Consider the following 16,107-nt stretch of genomic DNA (forward strand, 5'->3'; position numbering starts at 1 on the left):
CTGTAATTACATACTGCAAGCCCTTTCCCAAAAAAAAAAAAAGAAGAAAAAAGTGCTGTAACCCACATCTGAATTTGAACATACTGTAGTGTTGATTAAAAGGGAATGCGAAACTTGGCTAGCAGTGCCTTGACAAAGGATAAACCATAAACATCTCAGACGCACTAAGGAAGCTAGCAACAAACTGGCATGCCATTGATCAGATAGTTGTGGAGACACTAGCAGATGGGGTAGCATGGCGTGCCACAAATGACTTGACAAGTGGATTCACAAGATGAGGTGCTTCATCCTTCATTTCCATCAACAAATCATCATATTCAAAAGTGATTATCATCAATAACAATATTAATTTCATGTTGAAGTCTAAACAACAAGCGATTACATTCAAGTATAGATAGGGAAAAGGCCCTTTCTCTCCACAGTTAGTGAATGATTTGGCATTGATGGAACATCAGAAATCAGTGCTTTAGAGCTTGAAATAATAGCACGTGCACAGAAAGTTCTGTTTAGATTCTTAGAGCATTAGTAGTAGACTCAACAAGTTTAGCCAAATTTGGCTAAAGAATTCATTTTTATAAATTTAACTAGCCACTTTTTAACATCAAATAACAGACTCTCCAAATCTATCACTATTATATTAAAATATTGATTTTTACCTTTTTATTTATTTTAATTCTAATTGTAATTTGAATATTTATTCATTATTAAAAAAATACACATTTATTTTCTAACGTTCATATTATTCCTAACAGATATAATTTTCTAATGGTTTTTTTTTTTTTTTACAACAATCATATTTTTTCAACGGTCATATATTCACAATGGATATATTTTTTCTACAGTATTTTTGCACGGGAGGAACAATAGGCAACGAGAAGATAATTGTTTATGGTGAAAATAATATTTACCTAGCCCAGATTTGGCCAATGAATAAATCTTGGGTTAAAATTATTGTTCATTTATTGAGTCCATTATAATGGATTTTTGTGCCACCTAGCTAAACTTTGGATACATTCCAGTTCATTTATTGAGTCCATTATAATGGATTTTTGTCCATTACTGTTCATTTATTGAATCCATTGTAAGGGATGTACTAGTACAGCCCTTACACCTCAAAGCTTTGGATACATTCCAGTTTTATTGCATACCTCCTAACAGATTAAAAACTTATAATGATGGATTAAATCATCCATGAACTGCGAACATAATTACCATGGTACAAGCTGTGCAGGAGCTAACATTTTTCACACAAAATATAAATAGAACTATATACATAGCCCTCCAAAGCAGGTGTAGAATACTCTTTATTGTGCCACACAAACACCACCAAATCAAGACATTGCCGCATGTGTTGTTTGTGAGGGCAGGCGGGTGGGTGGGAGTTAGTCAATGTGTGTGTGTGCACATCTGAGAGAGAGAGCGAGAGAGAAAGAGAGAAATACCTGGGGGCAGTGCCCAACATTGGGCAGGATGACAAAGTCTTCAACAGAATCAAAATTCCCATAGTTTCTACCAAGCTCAATGGGTTCCCAAGGATCCTTGTCACCCCATGCTATTAGAACTGGACACTGTAAAGAGAAAAGTAGGATCATTAGTCTCATTACAAATGCTGGTCTCACTTCAATGGATCCTGCAAGACTGGCTTGGATACAGTCCTACATTTGAGCATTTTTCTTTCTGGCATGGATGTTTGCTCTCAAGACTCACGCAACTTTGTACTTGTAGGATGTATTAACAAACTGAAATACAATTGACACACTGACCTTAACTTGAGGCAGAAGTTCCTCAGGAAGAGGGCCGCCTGAGTAGCAAATAAACTCAAGGAACACATCAGCAGCACCAGGTTCCAATCCTGGATTAAGTATTTTCTTAACCAGTTCCTCCGTCACTTGGGAGGTATCATGGTAACACTGAAACTTATTTAATCAGAAGCAATCGGCACCAGTAAAGTTATGGCTGGATTCATTCTTTTCAGTTAAACACACAACTTAGAATAGGTATTGTGCAACATTTCAGTCCCTAGTGTATGCTACTGCACTTTCTAAGATCAAGGCATCAATCGTTAGTCTAAAATGACCAGTAAATATTCTGTCTCTAAACCATCTCTTTTAACTTAAAATCCACAGCATTTCCTGAATTTCAACTCCAAAATGAATTACCATAAAATTTACAAAAATTGAGGTTCATTCTTGAAGGAAGCTTTTTCTTAGGCAGGAAATATGCAGCAGATATAAATCAATGACAACACAGTCAAGTATGTCACATTTGTAGCTTTTTTTTTCGTCTTTTCCTGTATATAGAGTTAGTGGATCCATTTATGTGCATAAAAAAGATGCCAACTGATCATGTACTTGATATACTTTACCACCTCTATGCATAAAAGCTTCTTAGGGCTTGTTTAGATATTAAGAATATCTGTGAATAGTAGTGAAACAGTTTGAGAATATCTGAGAACATTTGTGTTCCCAAACAGGCCCTTAGTTGTATGTAAAAGGGCGAGTTTTTAACTTCCCGACTTTGTGATAAGGAATAAATAATGAATTCATAATTGCTCGAATGAAAAAAGCATGTATATCAATCTGATCACTACGGATTGAGGCATCAAATATCAATGGGTTGATAGATTATTCCAAGCTTGAAGTGAAAATATCTGATGCATACAAGATTTGGTTCTGAATCAACAATGTTTCAAAGATTAAATTCAGATCAAAAGAGAATATCTTGAACTCAACTAGGTCCACTGAATGTGGTTTGCATTCTAGTTTCTTATGATATTACTCCATTTAAATAAAGAACTACAGATGATGAATCAATGAAGTTTATATGGTGAAAGAAAAGGGAAGGAAAAAGAAGAATGGTTACAAATTCCCACGAAATGGTGAAAATTACTGGAAGAATTTTTATGTTCTTTTATAGGAAAAGATGTAGGGAAAAGAAAATGATAGTTTATCCTTGTGGAGGACTTGGAAGCATTGCCAAATTTGGTAACCATTAACAACATCTGAAGACATTTGTGCACACTTAGTGATATCTTGCAAAACATACGAACAGGTCCAAGTAAAATTGTAAACCTTAAAAAATTATAGTGAAGTTGGAGGCATTGAACTACCACATTAGAGCTAAATTCATTAAAATTCATTATTTCAATTAGCCCTTCGTGTAATTAGCACTAATAATTTGATTAGAAATATCAGTATTTGTATATCGGAATACCTGGCAAAGAATACTTTTCACAGATTCCGGTGTAGCAACAATTTTATAGAAATATTTTCCAACAGCAGTATTCCTGGCACAACAGCATGACTATCTTTAAAAGTCTTACAGATGCAACCTTAAATAATAGCCCATCAAAGAAGCTATTACTCAAATCTTTACCTCAGCAAACTCTGGAATGACCTGATGAAAGGTCTTCCAAACCAAGGCTGCTTCTTAATATGTAGCATACGAAGAGATATATTTAGAATGATGATGCCTTTGCAGATCTGCGGTGCCATAACCGCTGCCTGAAGACCAACAACTCCTGCATAAATACCAGAAAAAGAAATTTCATTGAATGCATCGTTATCATCAACTATTATTAAATTCATCATCAACCTACTTTTCTGAATTTAATAAAAAATTTAGATCTAAGGCTTGTTTCCAAAGAAAATAGCACTAGAGAAGAAATATATCAATGGGTTTGAATTAGGTGGCTAATTTTGATGGGAATATTTATATCTATTGTTTTTAACACCAATCATGACAGGACATGACGTGAAGGTTTTAAAGACAGCATATTTTACAGCAGTATCTTCTCACAAAGTTCTAAGAAATGAGCACAAGCAAGAAAGCATCCTTCACACGTCAAGATGATAGTCCTTCAGGTTGTCTGATAAATGTATTAAAAATAAATATGCCTAGAAAAAAAATTCTCAGCAGCAAGTACTGGAAAAGAAAAAAAAAAAAAAACAGAGATAGGGAGCAAAGCAATATAAACAAGCGCACATCGCATTTTACGATTGGAAACTATATCTTATTAAAATTAGCAAAGACAGAAGAATACAAATTCCTTTTTTGAGACTTTGTAAACCATATTGATTCCAAGTTCGCATGCATCAACCCAAAAGGTCAGATGATTTATGCATTTTTTCTGACGTTTCTGGGAAAAAATAAATTCAGAAGAACAACATATTAGGATGCAAAACACAGAACATATATGGCAGAATGCAGCATTATGCAACATTGCTTTTAAACCCAAAGTCGAGTACCAGTATATAATGAAATAAAAATCTCTACAACATATAAGACTCGGCTGCAATATGACCCTAGCTCAATAATCAGCAGTTGTAAAGTAAATGCATTTATTTTGGTTCTTATATTTTAATAGAAAGTCATGAAATTTAAATTAGTTCTACACTTGCATATTGCACAAAAATAATTTTGCATAGCTGCTAAAAAAATAATAGGATTTTAAGCTTTTATAAAAAAGAATATGCATAAATTAGCCAAGTATCAAAGCTTATAACCAATAACTAATTTATTAAAGCCAGAAAATCGAAAAGGAGCTCACCTCCAATAGAATTGCATATAAAGAATGCTTCATCCTCAACCACATCGTTACAAAAATCATTTAGTTGGGTGGCCCATGTTTCAAATGTATAATAGTTGTCACTAAATTGACGAGGATTTGGTTTATCCGAGTATCCATAACCAATAAGATCAATCGCGTATACCCTGTGTGATTTTGCCAGAACTGGAATATTTTTCCTCCAATGGTCACTGCAGCCATCCACAATTGAGTCACAAGTACTAACAGACACGCCAAATATGCAAATAATTTAAGAATGAAAATTATGAGCACTACCAAAAATAAAAAATAAATAAATAAATAAACCATCAAGCTTTTAGATTGCAACCAGAACCCGTCAAAAGGAATTGAGCCTTTTCATAGACCCTTGGACATGTAAATGAGTTTCAGAAGTTAGACTCTTGGCTGATCATTCGATGCATAACCATTAGTGCTGTACTTTTTCTGTTGACTGGGGCCACTCTGAAATATGCCTTTGAAAAAATTGTGTACCGGTGATTATAAATAGATAATAGCTTCTGCTACTTCCCCCTTCTAAGTTCATATCATAAATAGATAATAGCTTCGCCTCTAGTTCATCTTTTAAGCTCATTTACCAGGGATAGACATTGATGCAATCTTAACGTATGCAATCCTGATGTAAAACATATTTTGAAGTAGTATTAAATACTTAAATATTCTCTTCTATGATCTCATTTCTATGCTCATAAATCCATTTTGCTTTGCTATACTCGACCAAAGGCTTAAAAATATAAGGCTAGCCTCAAAGAATTATGCAAGTTCTATTGGTGGAATATACTCTTCAAAGAACTAGCTTTTCCAAATTAAGCCTCTTGGGTACCACGATGAAGTACTTTCCTTAAAATAAACTAGAAGGTTAGGCTTCCACTCATTTAAAAATAGAAGGTGTCAATGTGTTCTTGCATTTGTTTTGAGTCATAAGCATCAGTATGTATAGTGCTAAAAATAAGCTAGAGGGAAAGTTCACGGAGATGTCATGTCAGTCAGGTTAATACATTTCAACAATCATTATATTGGTTCCTTGCTTGAGTATATCCCTTAACCATAATGATCGATGAAGTGGTTAACAAACTGAGTAGTCACTATATGTTGTCTCATTATAGGCATTAACACAGTACAAAAATCATGTCTAGTAATTTAGATAAATATAAAATGAATGTGATGTTTCATTTCTGTGGTGAGCTTCAAATATGACTATTGCTACAAATCTATTGCAGAACCTTCCCGAATGATATACCAGTGATTCTCCAAGCATAATCCCACAACAATTCCAACACATGCATCAATCCTCCAGAAACTAATTGTTAACCACACTGCCCTATATGGATGGATGCACCCAAACCAAAGGGACCAAATTTGGGTTCTGGTGATTAGGGTGGGGAGGGGGTTTATCCTGTGCTATGAAACGAAGAGGATTGGACTACTAAAAAATCAAAAATAAGTATTAAACAAGTGAGTTTCTTTTAAACACTGAATTCACTTTCATATTGGGCTATCAAAAAATAAAAAATAAATATTAAAAAACCGAGTTTCTTTTAAACACTAAATTCACTTTCATAATTCTGGGTTACAAATATTACTCATACTAGTAAATGTTTAATTAACATGAGAAATTTCGAGGACAAAGAAGTAAGATACACCAACACTGACGAGATACGAGGATTTGATTATTGCATAGAACGGTGTGACACCTAATACCAAGTCACATAAGGGACCATCAGTACTGTAATCAATCTGGATGATTTAAAACTTTATGAAATAACTCTTTTTGTTATAACACTTTCATAGGCTCTGAACTTGAGTTTTTTCTCCTAAAATTACCCTGCAATGCTGTATAGACAGAAATAAGAGTGGGCAAATGCAGTTTTACCAATTAAATGAGGTCCATCCATTGTTCAACTTCACAACACAAAATATATTGTCACAAAGACAAACCATCAAACCATATACTTAAAACAGTTTCAATCCTAATCATGCCTAGAAGTTGTCCCACCTGACCCTTGTTTAAACCAAAATTCAAGCGTCAGAGTATGCATGCAATCGGCACATGAGTTTATATGAAGAATGAATATACTTAGCAATTTATGCATTCAATACCTATATCAATTAGGTGCTGCTAATGAGAAGCAAAATGTGATTGATGTAGACCTGTTTGCTCCAAAACCATGAATTAAAACTAATGCAGGGCCACTGTTCCCAGAGTACTGGTAGCGAATAGAATAACCTCTCCAGTTCCACATACTACAAGACAAAAAGACAAATTAAGAAAAATATAATAATTGACTCCGTCCAAAAATAAAAACAAAAATATACAAAATAAAAGCTTGCATCGTGTGTAACAATCACATGAAATAATGGTGAAGCTTTTATTCAAACAAGGTAATAGAACTTGATCTAAAAAAAATGTATTCATATAAAGACACTCAAGATCATGTTAAAGACACAATGGTAATTCAAAAGAATCAGAAAATTGAAATGTGTAGAGTGAATCATTGCAATTTACAGTAATTTATATGGACTCACATTTCCTAGGAAGGACAACCACAAGGGGGGCCCAGTAAGCATATCGATCTCCACATTATTTATAGAAGGATCGGCAAGTAGAGTTGACTGTTAGGAATGGTAAGACAAAAGGTAAAACAAAAAAGTGGAATCAATCACACACGACACAAGGTTTACATGGTTTGGCAACGTGCCTACATCCACAGAGATGCAGAAGATTTTATTTCAGATGATAAGCAAATGCGATACGGCAGTACGGCAGCCATACAGGGAATAATACAACATGTGTATATGTATATATATATATATATATATGTGTGAGAACTCATTAAAAAAATCCACCAAAAAACTGCAACGAATCCTTGTCAGTCGGGTTGGATCATCAAACTAGGCTGCCACAAACACAACCAGGCTCCACACATAAGCCTCACTGGTATGAACCACTGAAATTTGAATTTTTACGCTCATTGCTGGCCCCTAGGTTATTATGCTATCAAAGTGAAATCTTCCACCAACTATTATTGACAAGACAATTAACCACCATAATTATGTCTATGCAGAGGCACCAACCTAGAGGTACCTAAGTGGTTAGGCCATCTTCAATCCATTCTATATTAAAAGTATACTCTTTATTACCCATTGATAATGAAGGAAACAAAATATATTGAATTTACTAATTGCATGTTGAGGTCATATTAAATAAAGGCATACTAATAATTCTTTCACAATCATAAAATGCTAAAAAACATGTATTGTTTAGGTTCAGCAGCGTCCTGTTTCAACGCCAAGTTGGTATTTGGAGCCAGATGTCTTTAAATATCTAATTCATATATATTTGACAGATTTGAAGATTGGAAATTCATCTGCAGAATGGTTTCTCAAGGATGGAACAACATATACAAAATGGGACCCAATAAATAAGATCTGAGCCCCAAGCCTAGCTCGGATGGCTGATTTCCATGAAGGGAAAAGAAGACAAAGGAAATGAAGAGTTCATAGCGAAGCAAACTATAAACGCATTCTTCCTCATCCTCTGATAGGTCTTGTCAGCCATCCTGCTGAGTCTTGATGCAAAAATAAAGGATCTATTGACTTACTTTCCTGAAAGTAACCGTTCAAAATGAATGATTACCTCCATCATGAAGGGTTTAAATATTCTAGTTAAGGAAGCAAGGAGCCTATAGATCCTCAATGTTTGCAGTAAGGAATCAATACACCATACAAAATGTTCCTAAACTTTGGCGAAGTCATTCATATCCTAGAAAGTTATGATCCGTTGGCAAATTTCTTAATGGTACCATAACAAATAACAAGAAAAAAAAAAAAAAAAAAAAAAAAAAAAGAACCTCGTGCATGTGAGGTCCTTTATGTTTAGTCCTCGCATCTGCCTCTTTGTTAGAAGAAAGAAAAAAATGCGCGGCTGATTATTATAAGATGGGTCAATAGATTCAAGTAAGATATGCACCCCTTTAGCCCTTTCTAAGAAGCTTGTGTGATCACCAATAGAGGAAAAAATGACAAATTTTCTAAGAAGATACAGCCCCTCGCAATGAAGATCAATGACTGAAATGCTACAGAGGAGTGTTTGTTGAAAAAGCAATTAAGTAAAGGCTGAAAGTGGTAGATGTTAGAGGCTACATGTTTGCAGTAACATTCATCGGTTTAGGAAGGGCAAGATTGGTCGATTAAGATAACGCCACAAGTGCTATTTTAAATATCACCAAAACAAATAGAAAGAGTGAAAACACTAAAGAACTTAAACTTGGTTGTACCATTTAATCAAAACTTAGTCAACAAATTTACCAGAAGGTGGGACAAGACAACAAATTTACCACAAGCAATGCACTTAAGTTTCTGTAGTTAATGTTTCAAAAAAACGAAGGTTTCTATAGTTAAACACAGGCACAGACGTATGCACATGTCTAATTCATAAAAAATTTGGTTTATTAATTCATTTATTTCAAACCCCGCAAACAGAAAAGTTTCAAACTTCTTTTCCACCAGTTTCCTGCAGAACGAACCAGACCGACAAATTCAAATCGAATATTTCCAAAATAACAAGGTTCGAAACCCATTACCGGATTTGAACGTCAAGCGTGAGATCATTATTGGATGCCGTTCCCTGACTGGATAGGCTATTCCGTTCAACCTGATTGTTTGAACGACAATGTACGACACACCCATTTGAGATAATCGGATGAAACTTGGAAACTCTGCGAAGAACTGAATATTGACGGGGATGAGTTCTGCAACAAGAGATTGAAGATGATGCAATCTTCTCTTTTATCCGAGAGGAGAGAGGAATAAAATCAGGTTTTGCGAGTGGCAGTACTGGGGACGTCGTGCATGCCATAGCTTCAGAGAAGCAGAGTGTCCTCTCTGGAATTGAATGGTCCCTCAATCCGTGCTCGGAGAGGATGGATACGTGTTTGGTACTGCTCCACGTACCCAACATACAGATCCAGTCGTATTCTATCCAACATTTGCCATCGAGTCCCGCTGGGATTCCTTTCACAAAGAAATAATCTTCGCATCAGCCTACTGTTGGCAGCAGCCGTAACACACCTGACGTGTGGACCGGGTTCACTAACACCACTGGACCGGTTTGCTGGGCACGTCTCTCAGCCTCAGTCAGTTCCCCCCAACCCCATCCCCCATCAATGCCCCCTCCCGAACCACCTCAGCCCTTCGTCTTCTTCGATCTCAGCCTTCGAAGCCAACCACCGACCTCAGCCAAGCACGACCTCAGACCTCCCGAGGAGATCAGTCCCCAAGCCCTCGGTCCCTAAGTCCACCATCGCGAAGTCCTTAGTCCATTCGACGCGAAGCCGCCCTCAATCCACCGACGCGAGGCCGCTCTCAGTCCACCGACGCGAAGCCCTCAGATCTGCGGGAGGTTTAGCATACATTTCTCTTCTTTTTTTTCTCTGTTTACTCCATCTCTTTTTTCTCTCTGTATTTGCTAGAAACTAATGGTACCCTCCTGTAGATGTTGCCTCTCATGGCTTTGCAAACCTCTCTCTCGGCAGCTCTAAACCCACTCGCCTTTCTCATGTTTATTTTTCTCTTTGAAAGACACATTTTGATAACTAAAAGACTGCTAATTTTTAATGAAAGTGTTTTCTGAAAGGGGAGAAAGCTAGTCGATTAAAACGTGCAAAAGGGCAACAGAAGCCACTGGAATTTGGTAGTTGCTTCTTTGTTGGCTATGAAATATGTTCTCTTTTTCCCCCCAGCAAATTTAGAAACCTTGGTAAACCCACTTGCCTTGTGATTTTTCGCGTTATCATTTCTGTTGAATAATGAAGTATTTTGGAGGGCAATTGTATTTCCTTCCCCAAGATAAACAATGATCCTGTTAATTTTAATATTTTTTAGCCGTCTTATGCTTCGGACTGTAGTTCTACTTGACATAAGTAACCTGAACAAATGATAGCAGGTTATTTCATACATATACCTCAAGTGCACTGCTGCCTTGTATTCCATTAGAGTCTGGTAGTATGAAATAGTTCATAAATTTTGGACATTGCAAGTGTTCTGGGTTATTTTACTTAAGTTTCTTTTCATGTTTTTCATGCTGACAACAGGGCGTGGGAAGTTTTATATCTTGTGTGCTACTAGATGCATATCACTGGCTATTCTGTGTGCCTCATCAATTTGTTTTTATTTCTGGAGTTGTGGCACTCTCCCAACTAGATAATTTTTAGAGTCAAGCAAGTTTAAGTACGACTTCTATGCAGCTCTTGCTATTATTTTTGCTCTTGAAGCTCATATTTTTGCTCTTGAAGCTCACTGAACCTTTAAATCTAGAAAACCTTCCAGGATCTTCTCCAAAGGCAGGAAGGTAATTGGTCAGTTTGGGAATACCCCATTTGCTGTAGCTGGTGTGAACATCACATTCATGCTTATTCAGATGCTTGATCTGGAAGCAGTTTAATTTTTTTTTTCTTGTTCAATTCGTGTTATGAGCAATTATCTGCTTCTTTGTTTTGTTTGGTCAGGAGGGGCAATGAAATAGAATTCTTGGTACTTCTACGATGTTATGGATTTTAAATTTGATGGAGATCTCTGTCGATGTATCTTTGTAAACTTTTGAAATGATTGTGTCCTAGAGTATAGTGGTGGATAAAAATGCCAAATTGGAGACGTGCACCTATGGGTTTTTTGTCTTTCGATCAGGTAATTTAAATAGGAGTTTAATGCTTTTCGTCAGTTGATTGTGTGCATCACATTAAAAAACAATTTCTGATATGAATGCTCAATATTTAGTACTTAATCTACTTTTTCAGTCAATTCTACCTTACTTTTTCAGATATATTACTATTGACATTAAGTGCTTGGGATACTTGCTTACATTTCTATTTTTTACCTAACTCATTACAATTGCTTGAAGTCACAATTGACCTTATGCATGCAGACTCAGCCTGAAAAGGACCCCACAAAAGAAAGATGATGATAGGAATCATGGTCTTAATCACAATAGTTAAATTTGTGCTCAGGCCAATTGTCGCAAATTTAAAAATGAAATTGTGAAGGCCTGCTCAAGACCATCTCTTCGATGTGATCACAACTCAATTGGCCTTGCAGCAGGTGTTTTATCTATCAAATTCTTCTGGTGGATCGATCCTGTTGGTGCTTTGTATTGTATTAATAGAAAAATTGTAAATGAATCCTTTAGCCGTAATTATAATTGTCGAATTCTCTATAAATATTTTGTAATAAATGTGTGCTTTGTAAGATTTGAGTATCGCTATGGATTTTAAATTATTTGATTTGGAAGAAAGGTATTATACGTGTACAAGTGCTTGGTTTAGTTTTTGTGAGAATGATATTGCTTGGATGGATGGATATTAGTTGCTTGCAAATGGAAATTGAGTTAGAAAACTCATATCAATTGCTTGGAAATAGAAAACTGAGTAGGGAAAGAAACGGAATTTACGAAGAGCAAAACTGAGTTGGAAAGTAGAATTAGGGGGCATACTATCATTTTTCAAAGCCAAATGTATGTACAACAGTACCAATCATTAGACATCAGCAACTTTCTGTCATGCACTATCACTCTAAAAAAGACCCCTAAGACCACATTACCCACAAGTTCATGCTTAGGTACATCTCACCAAATCTGTAGACTTAATTTATTTCTAAAGGATATTAATCCAACACCTATTCTAATCCAACATAAAAATAATCCACCTGGAAAGAGTTTAAATGCAAGTATATTTTTTTATAATCTACTTGGAAATAAAATTTTTATATTTCAATAAACATCAAGATTAACCAACTTTAAGAATACAAAGACTTCAAAATATAATAGATAATCAACAAATCTGTCTATCACATTCTTTACAACCACAACAAATTTCATTACAAAGCCTCACAGCCACAAGTCCAGTTTACATTATTCACAACCATAATAAATTTCATCACAAAACCTCACACAACAAGTCCAGTTTACATTCTTGTCGTACAACAACCTCACATCTCCTCATTGTTCGATGGTGTTGGTTGTGTGACAGTACTACTCCTTACTCATAGATCCAAGGGTGAAGGCTACTCCCCCAATTGGCAAGGCCTTCGGGGAATCAAAGAGCAATTTCTTTCCTTGCACTTTCAACCGAATCACTTCCGTGAATAACATTCCGGCAAACAACGTGGCTTCAACGTCAAATATTTACAAATTCTTGAGTATCATTTATCAAATATCAGCATAGAATCAATCAATTTTTACTTTCCATTTCTTTGCGGCATATCGGTTTTTTCCTGGTTGAAAGCAATTCATTTGAAAGATATTAAAAAGAAATAGGAAACTACGCATAGAGTGCTGTGACCAAAAAGTGAAAAAACCACAGTTGCTACCTTGCATCCAAAACAGTACTTGCTATCTCATTTCTTTAGGCTAACAACCACACAGTTGAAAAAATCTGTTGATACCAAAGCCAAACTAAGTGGATAATAAACATAAATAACAATATAAAGACAAGAAAATATTACAAAATCTTTTGTACAAAATTTTACAATTCCAACTATCAATCTATTTCTTACAAACTCTTTTATACAAAATACACTAATGTCTGGCCTGAAACTTTTCTTATAAAGTTACTTGCAAAAAGAACTACTTCCTGTTACAGCAGATTGCCAATCATACAATGTTAGAGGATATAAAGCCAAATCAATGAGAAAAAAAATATCTAAAAGGGAGGTTTTAAGTCATAAAAGGAAAAAATAAATGTAAAAGAAAATAAATGATGACAAGACCTTTGAAAATGATGACAAGTATCATTTGAGAATATGAATTATAAGATGAAGAATAATATTGTTCAAAAGCTTCAATGACATTACTACAAGTGATTCTTTGGCTCTTGAAAATTGGGAGAGGCACGTCACTGCATTCTTTTTAAGGAATATAGCAAAAACAAAAAAAGAAAAGTTACTTGCAAAAAAAATTGTTGAGGCAGTTTCCAAAGTGAAACTTCCCACAGGGTTGATACTTGCTGATGGACTAATAATCTGAGTCTCTGCTTGGCTGCCTAGACTACAGAGGAAATTGAGGATAGAGTAACTCAGATATGGATGTCTTCTTCTTTTGTTTTGAAAGAGTGAAATACCTAACTCCATTAGCAAAAACATTATCATTTTACCTATGTTTGAAGATGATCATATTATTTCAGGTGCAACAGATAATTTTAAAACAAACTCAAATTGTTTTATCTCTATTAGTTTTCATCACCGACAGGCGAAAGTCTACAATTTTCCTAAAGAGTAAACAAAGCAAAAAAAAGAAAAAGAAAAAACACTTCAAGAAAGAACACGCTGACCCTGTGCATTGCTAAGATTATTACTACTTGGTTAAAAAAATGATGTGGGTCAAAAAAACTCAACCTTAAAAACTACAGAGAACTTCTAGTACGATTAACATCAATTTCACTTCCTGACAACATAATTCGAGGTCTTACTAGGTAAGATGAATTGATTTTGAATTCTTAAGTTACATGAACTCAATTCTATAGATAAGCACATAAACGTAGATGTCGTAGTCCCTGAAATCTGGATCTTTACCCAAGTTATAGATGAGAGACATAATACTTGTCTTTAACGAACAGAGTGTTTGAAAACTTGTGAAAGAGTATTGAACTTTACAATATTTGGCTTAAGGATATCTCATAGAAAACTAAGCTAAAGGAATTATCCATCTGTGCTATAATTTGGAGGTTTTTGAGGCTGTTTCAGCTCAAGTTTATCCATGAACAACACAAAACTAAAAATCACTGTGGCTTAAGAACATTAGCATTCAAAATCTTTAGCTTTAGGAACTACATTTGTAGCTAAGAGTAATGAAAATATAAAAAAAGGGACCAATGTACTGGAGATAGAGCTCAATGTATGATATAAGAGTACCAAAAGTTGGTTCTGAAATTTTGTGTTTCTGAGGCTTTTGAGCTCAGATACTAACTACTTAACTATGATTCAAAAAATTAAATCATAAAGACCTTAACTTTATGATCTACAACTTTAAACGTTGCTTTCGAGAACCGAGAACCAAGTAAATATATATGAACCAACCAACACTTGTGAGATCACAACAGGTTTTGAGAGCCGTCGCTGGGTATCGTTGGGCCGAGGGATGGTCGTTGCGGAGTAGCACTAGGCAAGCAACGCGATGCAGGTGCTGGGCGATGCGGGATGTGTAAATTCGAAGGGCGATAGAGGAGGAACGAGGGGTGGTGCAAGACAAAGGGATGGGCCGCGCAGGGTGGCACTAGATCGAGTGATGGCCGTCACGGGGCGACACAAGTGTTGGGCGACGCGAGTGCTGCAGATACGGGATGTTGTGGGATTTTGAATTGGGTATTTGTTTGGGTAAAACGAGCGTTTAGAGGAAGAAAAAAAATAACAGCTAAGGTGTGCTACGGATCAGCAGTGAACAATGGCTAATCCGTAGAAGAACTCTTCCACAAAAGGTTCCACAAATTGAACTGGCAGTGACGTGTCATTTTTTTTATTTTTTTCAGATTTATCAGTTTTTTTTTTCGAATTTCATTTTCCCCCACTTCGTCAGTCCCACAAATTCAGCCCCATCGTTTCTTTCCACTTCGTGTTCCCGTCGTCTGTCAATAAGGTAGTCTTCGCTGACATCTCGTCCCCAACAGCCACTTTTGGTAATCGTCCTGACATCATCGCCGGCAGTTTCAATACCCGGCGTGGGAGCCCTCAGTCCCATTCCTTCTTGGCAAGTATACACAAACTAAATTCATTTTAAAATTTTTCATTTTCACATAAGCAAAGAGGAGAATAGTTAAAATTTATATTTCCTTAATTTTTTTTATAATTGCTTTCTGAGCAAACAAATGTTGTGCCAAAACCACCTAGAAACACACTCAAACACAAGATAGAGACAATATATAAGTAGTTCGGCAATTTTCCTACATCTATTGGAGTGGAAACAATATATTTCAATAAGTTTGTACAAAATTTACAAACTTCAACAAAACAACCCTTATCTCTACAAATGGCATCTTCTACGTATTTTTCACACTCTTAATTCGTTACAACTGATCTCTTTTTATAGAAGATGACTCAGGAGACAAACAGCCACCATTATTAACAATTGAGGGGCTGTAGCAGCCAAGCTTGACATTGGAGGGGCTGCAACAATTTTCTAAGACATTTGAGGGGCTACTGTAAATTCAGATTCATACTTGGGTTGCTTTTCAACAATCACCCCCTCCACCCAAGTGTGCCATATTAGGATGCTACAAATTGTTACTTCCTTCGAATGATTTCACCCCTTCATCAAAATACTCGTTATATCTGCTATGAGAGATTTCTGCTATCAAATGCGTCCTAAAGCACCAAGGCACCCGAAAGAGCTCAACAGTGTGAGATATTGATCAATTCCAAACATTGTTGGAATTTTATCCCTGTGAGGACTTTCGTCAACATTTTTGATGGATTGTCTTTAGTGTCAATCTTCTGAAGTAGAATGACCCCTTCATCTAATATCTCACTTATGAAGTAAA

At 35.7% G+C, this 16,107-nt stretch overlaps 1 protein-coding gene and 1 long non-coding RNA gene across 2 annotated transcripts in view; one reads left to right on the forward strand and one right to left on the reverse strand.

The window, feature by feature from the left end:
- LOC121241141 (uncharacterized hydrolase YugF) lies at positions 1-9,532 on the reverse strand. The gene is made up of 8 exons (XM_041138786.1): positions 9,169-9,532; positions 6,737-6,829; positions 4,550-4,758; positions 3,376-3,520; positions 3,214-3,286; positions 1,764-1,910; positions 1,443-1,568; positions 1-289 (listed from the first exon to the last, which is right to left on the reverse strand). The coding sequence occupies exons 1-8, from the start codon at positions 9,441-9,443 to the stop codon at positions 200-202; spliced, it is 1,158 nt and encodes a 385-aa protein (XP_040994720.1). The 5' UTR covers positions 9,444-9,532; the 3' UTR covers positions 1-199.
- The window catches only part of LOC121241142, a 20,789-nt gene continuing 13,245 nt past the window's right edge, over positions 8,564-16,107 (forward strand). Inside the window, exon 1 of the long non-coding RNA XR_005935666.1 lies at positions 8,564-8,694. This is a non-coding gene — a long non-coding RNA (uncharacterized LOC121241142). The remainder of the gene's footprint in view (positions 8,695-16,107) is intronic.

Source organism: Juglans microcarpa x Juglans regia, chromosome 7S, assembly GCF_004785595.1.
Source record: "Juglans microcarpa x Juglans regia isolate MS1-56 chromosome 7S, Jm3101_v1.0, whole genome shotgun sequence".
NCBI classification, from domain to species: domain Eukaryota; kingdom Viridiplantae; phylum Streptophyta; class Magnoliopsida; order Fagales; family Juglandaceae; genus Juglans; species Juglans microcarpa x Juglans regia.

Bases quoted from the DNA above. Each gene is read 5' to 3' on its own strand.
- LOC121241141 (XM_041138786.1), bottom strand. From the start codon at position 9,443: ATGGCATGCACGACGTCCCCAGTACTGCCACTCGCAAAACCTGATTTT. The intron at 3,287-3,375 runs GTAAAGATTTGA...CTGTTGTGCCAG, and splicing joins TCATTCCAGAGTTTGCTGAG to GAATACTGCTGTTGGAAAAT. The intron at 1,911-3,213 runs GTATTCCGATAT...AATAAGTTTCAG, and splicing joins TGAAAAGTATTCTTTGCCAG to TGTTACCATGATACCTCCCA.